General features: G+C 33.2%; 1 protein-coding gene across 1 annotated transcript; it reads right to left on the reverse strand.

Annotated features, from left to right (window-relative positions):
- Positions 1–3470: 3470 nt before the first annotated feature.
- LOC110634603 (WAT1-related protein At5g07050) lies at positions 3471–6410 on the reverse strand. The gene is made up of 7 exons (XM_021783672.2): positions 6104–6410; positions 5942–6004; positions 5213–5329; positions 4837–5086; positions 4574–4735; positions 4306–4457; positions 3471–3995 (listed from the first exon to the last, which is right to left on the reverse strand). The coding sequence occupies exons 1-7, from the start codon at positions 6307–6309 to the stop codon at positions 3725–3727; spliced, it is 1221 nt and encodes a 406-aa protein (XP_021639364.2). The 5' UTR covers positions 6310–6410; the 3' UTR covers positions 3471–3724.
- Positions 6411–7801: the final 1391 nt, after the last annotated feature.

The raw sequence follows: 7801 nt of genomic DNA on the forward strand, positions 1-7801 counted from the left end.
CGTGGATTTTGCATTGGGCTTGTAGTTTTGCTAGAGCTGGCCCATTCAACTCTTTTTGTTGGCCCAATTGCCTGAAGATTTTGTGTAGTATATTAACATTATTTAGAAATTCAATAATGTAATAAACTATATAAGCCTTTGTTTAAAGTTCAATAGTTGCCAAAATTGACATGGAAAGAAAAGCAACATAGGAGAGGATTGGGTTTTGCAAATAAAAAAGAATTTTTAAATTTTAAGCATAAAGAAGATCAAGTCGCTATCACCATTACATGGAGTTCTGATACTCTTGTGGGGTTATTGAGTTTATCAAAAGAGGAGATGTAAGAAAAATAATGTACGGAAGAAACATTATTTAGGGTTAGTGTGCTTGGTCAGATTCATGATCTCAATTCACCATTTGCCACTAATATTTCCCCGTTCATTCACATTAGTAAGTGGTAAAAGCATATTATTGGTAATCCAACACAATAAGCAACCCAACCAAATACATTTTCTAATGAAAATGTTATGTCTCTAATTCTTCATGGCTTTTTCTCCTGTCATAGCATGGTTAAAATATTGTTAGAACATAATTTCAGTGAATCTTTAGGTTGAGAACCTAACAACAGTTGGTAACATCACGCTCGATGGATATGTAGGAATTTGTTTTTCAGAGTTATAGAGACTAGGCTCCTTTTTAGATGAGCTTTTTTCTCTCTTAGTAAAGGTGATTAATGTAAAATATAAAAATAATATTAGAGTGAGATTCACTTTTCTTTAGATCTTATTATTTTAGAGAAAATCATATTCCATAATTAAAAGCTTAGAAAAGTAAAAAAAAAAAAAAAAAAAAAAGAAATTATTCTAGTGGAAGAATGCAGGGAGAACAAAGTTGATGAGATGCTACCTAACAAAGCAACATTGATAAATTTAAATAAAGAAATCGAGTCTTATTTAGTGTGATGAGTAATTAATTAGTATACAATTAAGAATGCAATAATTCATCCCTCCCATGGAAACTTCTAGGATCAAAGAATGTCTGCCCTAGTGCAAAGAAACACAAAACAGCTGTAGAGAAGTGAAGATGATGAACATAGCACCCAGAAAAGAATAAAGCAATAATTTAATAAGAATGGTGTAAACGTAGATTTTGCAGTGTGTATCGTCTCCACTGAGTGCTCCTGGAAAGTGCAAACGTACAGGAAATATGAGACAATAGCAATTATATGTGGAGAATCGTTGTCACATATAAATATTATATATAAATATAGTGCGTAGCTTAGGCATCAACAAGTGATATATGGTGAAATATTAACAATACTGTTTCAAGTGGGCTCATATGCTGTTTACATTATCCTCATTGCCATGGTTTTATCTGTTTCATGAAAATGACCACCATTATATGTCATGATGTTTCCTACTTGGCCCTCATCTAAGATATATCCAATTCTTTGCTTACTATTATTATTATTATTATTATTTACATCTCTAGCAAACAATTACGGAATAAAATCACAAGTAGAGTTGATGTATTTGCAGCCAAGAATCTATACATGGTGTGGTGTCAATTTGTATGACATTACATAAATGGGAATATTGAATCAAAATGCACAAAGATTAAACAGAATTTTTAGCTTTTATTATTGATTTTATTAGATGCAAGAATTAGAATATTCTATAATTAACACATATGTTTTGGTAGGACAAATGCCTGTATTGATGCGTGTGTATAGACAAGTACTAATCACAGTGATCCATACATTTCTCCTTCAAAGACAGGTTCTCATCTGCCCCTTGAGTTCTTATCAGCCTCTGTATTTGTTTTAAAATATAATTTATAATTATTTAAAAAATACCAATCAAAACTAAATCAACTAAAAATAAATAAGTTTAACGTATAATCCATAAAAATTATAAAAAATAATTATAATTTTCTTTTATTATTTATTTGATAGATTCATATTTGAATTATTACTCTCTCAATTCTATTGAAAAAACTTACTATGATAAACAAAACATAAAGTACATTATATGGTTGTCCTCATTTAGAACATTCTATTCGTTTTTTACTTTCGGTATAAAATATTTAAGTTAATCATAGATAGATGCTTAATTACAATGGATATATATATATATATATTCCTTATTGCCTAACATATTATTCTATGTTATCATTATCTATTTAAAAGATTTAAATTGTCAAAATTTGATACTCTAACATCTTGCATTATAAGGTATGTGAACACTACTAGATTTTTATTGGAGTTCTAATTTTAATTGAAAGATTGATTTAGATGAAATTATTTTAGAGGAAAAAGAAAATGTAAAATCATTAGAATAATCTAGGATTAATAAAATTAAATTCATTTCTAATCTGTAATAAAAGGGTTGAAGATGTATCAAGGTTCTCACTTCTCAGTACAAGAAGGGTTGAGCAATAATTAATTGTTGCATACGAAGAAGAAATTTTAATTTTTTTTCTTTTTGTGTTTATTATGATCAGTAATGATTTAAGAAACTAAAGGAAGAAACAAAACTGAAGCAACATATATGCCAAGTAAATTGATTATTAGATAGGGATGGAGAGTTTGTTAGAAATAGTTGGGTAGGTCGAGAGCAGAGATCACTCTTCATATCTCTACCTCACAGAATATTAGGATTGGCGTAGGACTTTCCTGTCAGGGAATAGGATGGGCTGAGTTTTTGACAGGAATTTTTATTTTAATTTATTATTATATAATATAAAAAGAATAATAATATATTATTACCGAATCAGGTTATAGAGATTGAGGCAGAGATAATGTCTCTTTATCCTCGCCTTGTACAATATTAAAGTTAGAATGAGATTTAAAAAGGATAATCTAATATGAGTGAGTTGAATCGAGTTTGAAAACAATTGTTATCTTTGAGTTTGTAAAGAAATTAGAATAAACAATAGCACTATATAATAATTTTAGAGTTGCTACAAATAGAACTAATTTTATTTCAATAAAATTAAAATTTGACAATTTTGAACATGAATTTAGTACTACTCAGAACTAATGAAATAAGCCACTAAACAATTTCGTCTTCATGTGTATCTATCTGAGATACCTACATCAAGAATACTCTATTCTGTGGAATCGGAATCATTAGTGATTTACTTGTCAGCAGCCACCCCAAACCCGATACTCTAATTACCAGTAAGAAATTGCAGAAAAGATAAGAGAAACAAAGCAGTGATCATCAAAGCTCAAAGCATCTTTATACTCCCAATTGTATGTCACTGCAGTATCAATACATACATGCGTGCATATCTTGGTTGCTTTTTGGGAGTTACGTGGGGAGCATCAGATGCAAAAACAGTACAGATGCAAAATCAATCATCAAAGATTATCAGAATATTAATAGCCAGGAAGGATTCAACTAGCTCAACATACATGAAAATGTCAACCCACTAGCATCCTCAGTGGAATCTGCATCAGACGTCAGCAATTCTGCCACGTGTCATGTATAATCATATATACATATATAATATTCCAAAAGTTTTATGCAGATGATAATTCCTGGCTTTTCTCTTTAAATTTCATCACTACTTGTCCATGGAATATTGATTAGTATACACATTAAACACAACCCAAAAAGGAAAAGAAAAAAACAAAGCAAACCACCCTATTTATATCACTTTTTTTTTTTAAAAACAAAATGGGGGAATGAGGATAAAAAAAAAAAAAGCCTAATCCCAATAATTAAAATTTTCTATTGCTTAGGCTTTGGGTTCTTGGGTGGATTTAATTGGAAGCTCTGGCATGGGCATAGGCATGACCATTGCAGACAACGTGTTGTTGGCTTCTGCTTTTTGCAACTCAACTTCATTATTAGCTTCAATATCTTTAATCATTGCCATTGAACTTCCATTCCTTTGAGCTCCCTTTACTGGATCAGGAATCTCTTCATCAGAGTCTTCCATCTTCTCCTTGTGCTTCCCCCACAGGACTGAGTAAAGCCCTATTACTATCAAGACTGCACCAGCCACACTGCACCCACAATTGAATAAGTCCCATTTTAGTAACTTAATTATATTAACTAAACAGTGTCTTAGTGCACAAGACTTTCTGTGTTGCAGACTTTAGAGAGAATCATATATATATATATATATATATATATATATATATATATATATAATCTGTACTTGTTGTGAGATGCTAATGAGACAAATGAGTAAAAAAGTGATACTATTCTACCTCAGATAAGGATGATACTAGGGAATAATATAGGCTATACTTGAAGCAGGGCAGGCATGAATGTGCATAACATGAAAAGCAATGAATTGAAGAAGAAAATTACCCTCCAAGATATATCTTTTCTGCCAAGATAAAAGAACCCAAAATGGCTACAACGATCATCATCAAGGGGCTAAAAGCAGTAGCAAAAACTGGACCCTTTTTCTTTATCACCAATCCTTGGACATAGTATGAAATGCTTGATGTTACAATCCCCTGTCCATTGGAAGAAGAAAACTTCAAATAAGTAACCCCCCCGAAAAAAAAAAAAAACTGAAGGAGGGACACACACACACACACGCAGAGAGAGAGAGAGAGAGAGAGAGAGATACAGCGTAGGCAGCAGCAAGGAGGTTCATGTCCCAGCCGATTCTCCATACAGAGGCTTTGTGCTCCATCACGAAGGTCACAACAATGGCTTGTAGTGTTCCGATAAAGCACACAAGTGATGTTAGAGAGAGCTGATGCCTCCTGTACGTCTCGAGAGCTTTGGTCTATCATGTCACATGCAAAATTGCATATTATTATTTTCCTTCCCTTTCTAAAGGGAAAAAAAAGAGATAATATATATATGTGTGTGTGTGTGAGAAATTACTTGCAAAACAAACAAGGAAGCCCAAGCAAGGGTGGCAATCATAAGGAGGATGGAGCCCTTGAGCCAGTCCTTGTCAGTGGTCTCAGCGGCATCAGTTCCGTTGGATTTATGAGGATGGGCATGCTTAGACCAAAACATCTCCACTATAGGACCCTTGTATAAGGTCATTAACATTGCTCCTGCTACGGTCACCAAAGTCCCCACTATTTTTGCTTGGCACCTCACCTTCTTTAAGTCTATTTTCTCCATCCTGTACGTACCCACAATTCACAAAACTCTTTAATTTTGCATAATCTGACTAAACAAGAAAACCCAGTAAGTTAATTAAGTATTTTCTTTGGCTTAATGTACTTAATTAATTAATATAGTTAATTACCTGAATATGACTGCCATGACAAATGTCATAGCGGGAAGCATGTTGCTCATTGCACAGGAGAAAGTTGGAGATGTGAATTTCAGCCCAGCATAGTAGAAGTTCTGGTCTATCACCGGTCTATATCAAATGTAACAAATTAATTAACTTGGGTTAGTTTTAGTTTTAAGGTTATTAAGTATCTATACATAATTAATGAATAAGAAATATTTGAATTACTTAATATGTTTTATACTAGGTTGAGTGTTTTGGGAAATTCTATTAAACTAGTGAGACATGGTTACTTGGGATTGGACAAATATTATTAAAACGTTAGAATTGAACAATTAGTTAGACGATACTCTACCCTTATAAGCCCTTTGATTTTTTCCCCCCCAATGTGAGACTTTTAACATTCTCAAGTGACAAACATTTTGATTAACACTTAAAACTTGAAATCCTGTCTTTAAAATTGAACTGGACTATACTTGCTCTGATATCATATCATTAAATTGAATTGAATAAGCTGAGGTGAATGATTGGGCGGGCAAAAATCTATAAAGAGTAAGATGAACTTATTTGAACTTGGACCAATTATTGCTAAAAGGTTGGAACTTAACAATTAGTTAATGGAGTCATTCTATCCTTATAAATCCTTTCAATTCCTTAATCTTTTTCCCACGTGGGACTTTCGACAATTATTAATAAAAACACCTGCTCATATATAAAAACAAGTACGAAATAGACACTAACCCAAGAAGTCCGAGGACAAATAATTGCAGGAATATTGGGAAAGTGATCCTTGGTTGTCCTCTCCTGGAATGTTGGAACAGATATGAGTACTTAAAGGATGAAAATTCTTGAAAAATACACTACTAAATCAGATTAAAACCATTTTTGAGTTGGGATTTAAACCTCTCAAAAATGAAAGCGAAGGGGGCGATGACAGCGGTGGCAAAAGCATGGCGATAAACCACTAGAACATAGTGGCTCATGCCACGGTTGAGTGAGACTTTAGTAATAATATTCATGCCTGCATAGCCAAATTGTAAAGAGATCATGGCAAAGTAAGGTTTAGAAGTCTCAAGGAACTTGAGGCAGCAACCCAGTTGGTTCTTCATTTTCTTGGGACAATGTTTGACAGAGGAATGAACGAGTAATGAAAAGAGAGGGAAGAATACCCAAGAAGGTTTTGTGTGTTTCTCCCTGGGGAAGAATTTGACACTGCTCTGAATATTTATACTGGATGGAGGGAACTACTTCATACATTTGATATCTTAATTTATTAAAAAAAAAAAAGAAAAATTAGAAAAAGAATAGAGTTGATTCTAATAATCCTTACTGTAATTAAGCAATAGTAGAGAAATAGACAGAGGGGGATAGGTGGGGTACACGTAGTAGCAGAGTAGTGGGTATCTGAGTCATGCACCTTTCGTAGATGGGCAGTGATGCAAGCTTCACAAAGTTATCGTTAATTAAAATTGAGCAAAAAAATTCAAAAAAAAAAAAAAAGAAGAGAGAATTGGGAAAGGAAGGAGAGAAAGAAGAGAAGGACCTTCACTTCACTTTCACAGCCATGCAAATTCCCATGACGTAGTCATTGCCTTTTTAAATTAATTACAACCGTTTGATTAATCGAAATTCTTAGTACACCATTAAAGATTCAAGTTCTCATATATAAATAAATAAATAAATAAATAATCAGGTGAATGAGTTATTCATATGCTCATTATCAACCCAAGAATCTGATTATTCATTTCACATGCACGGACATCTAAAGAAATTAGTGTAGAAATTTATGTTAAAGTAGTAGGAAATTAGTATCATTGTTATCTGTCCAATATCGGTGAGCGTACCTTCCTAGCCACTTAATATATTCCCACGAATCTCAAGAAATTGGAAAGAACCAAAAAATAAAAAAGAAGAACCGAAGAGTTAGGTGTTACTTTTGCAACATGTAATTAATTTTCAATGAATTAAGAATAATCGAATGCATATATTCGGCCGGAAGCTGATCAATTCAGCTTCTTTTTCCTTTGTTGATTTCTAATCAGCAATACAAATGCGATTGGATGCCTAAAGCAAAGAGCAAAGAGTTGATCCATTTCTCCAAAAGTCTTCTATAGTACAGTTACCAAGGTAATTTCCCTGTTCCCATTCTCATTCCTTGTCAGCCCCATGTGTTACGATCCATTGTATCCCACACTGAAAGTGATTTCAATATGGGGGTATATATGGACTTAGACTCTACTACCTCAATAGCTACCTTTTGGGGTGTGATATGGCATCAAAGCCGGCTGTATCTTGTGAGACTTAGTGAGACTTAACGCTCGGAGTGGTGGTGTCATAGACTTATTGTGTAAGAACAGATAGTCCAATGTGTAACGTGACTATGACCAACGCTCGCTTAATTTGCCTAGTTTTATATTATTGGTTTATTAGAGTTGTATTAGGTTGTAATAATTGAGTGATTGAGTTCCTGTTTTACAGTGCAATAGAACGATAAATAGAATGAGCCTGTAATGTTTGTCTGCTCTGGTTTGGTTCTTGGCCTTCTAGGTGTATGTCTTTTTATCTGAGTGAGGTTAGCTGCTAGTTTCTACTCTTTTTGGT

The sequence above is a fragment of the Hevea brasiliensis genome, chromosome 6, assembly GCF_030052815.1.
Source record: "Hevea brasiliensis isolate MT/VB/25A 57/8 chromosome 6, ASM3005281v1, whole genome shotgun sequence".
Classification (NCBI taxonomy): domain Eukaryota; kingdom Viridiplantae; phylum Streptophyta; class Magnoliopsida; order Malpighiales; family Euphorbiaceae; genus Hevea; species Hevea brasiliensis.

What these genes read in the sequence shown, in the direction of transcription:
- LOC110634603 (XM_021783672.2), bottom strand. Translation starts at nt 6,309, where the DNA reads ATGAAGAACCAACTGGGTTGCTGCCTCAAGTTCCTTGAGACTTCTAAA. An exon ending in CTTCCTTGTTTGTTTTGCAA is followed by an intron (nt 4,736 to 4,836) that starts GTAATTTCTCAC and finishes GTGACATGATAG; the next exon opens with ACCAAAGCTCTCGAGACGTA. An exon ending in TCCTTGCTGCTGCCTACGCT is followed by an intron (nt 4,458 to 4,573) that starts GTATCTCTCTCT and finishes TCCAATGGACAG; the next exon opens with GGGATTGTAACATCAAGCAT.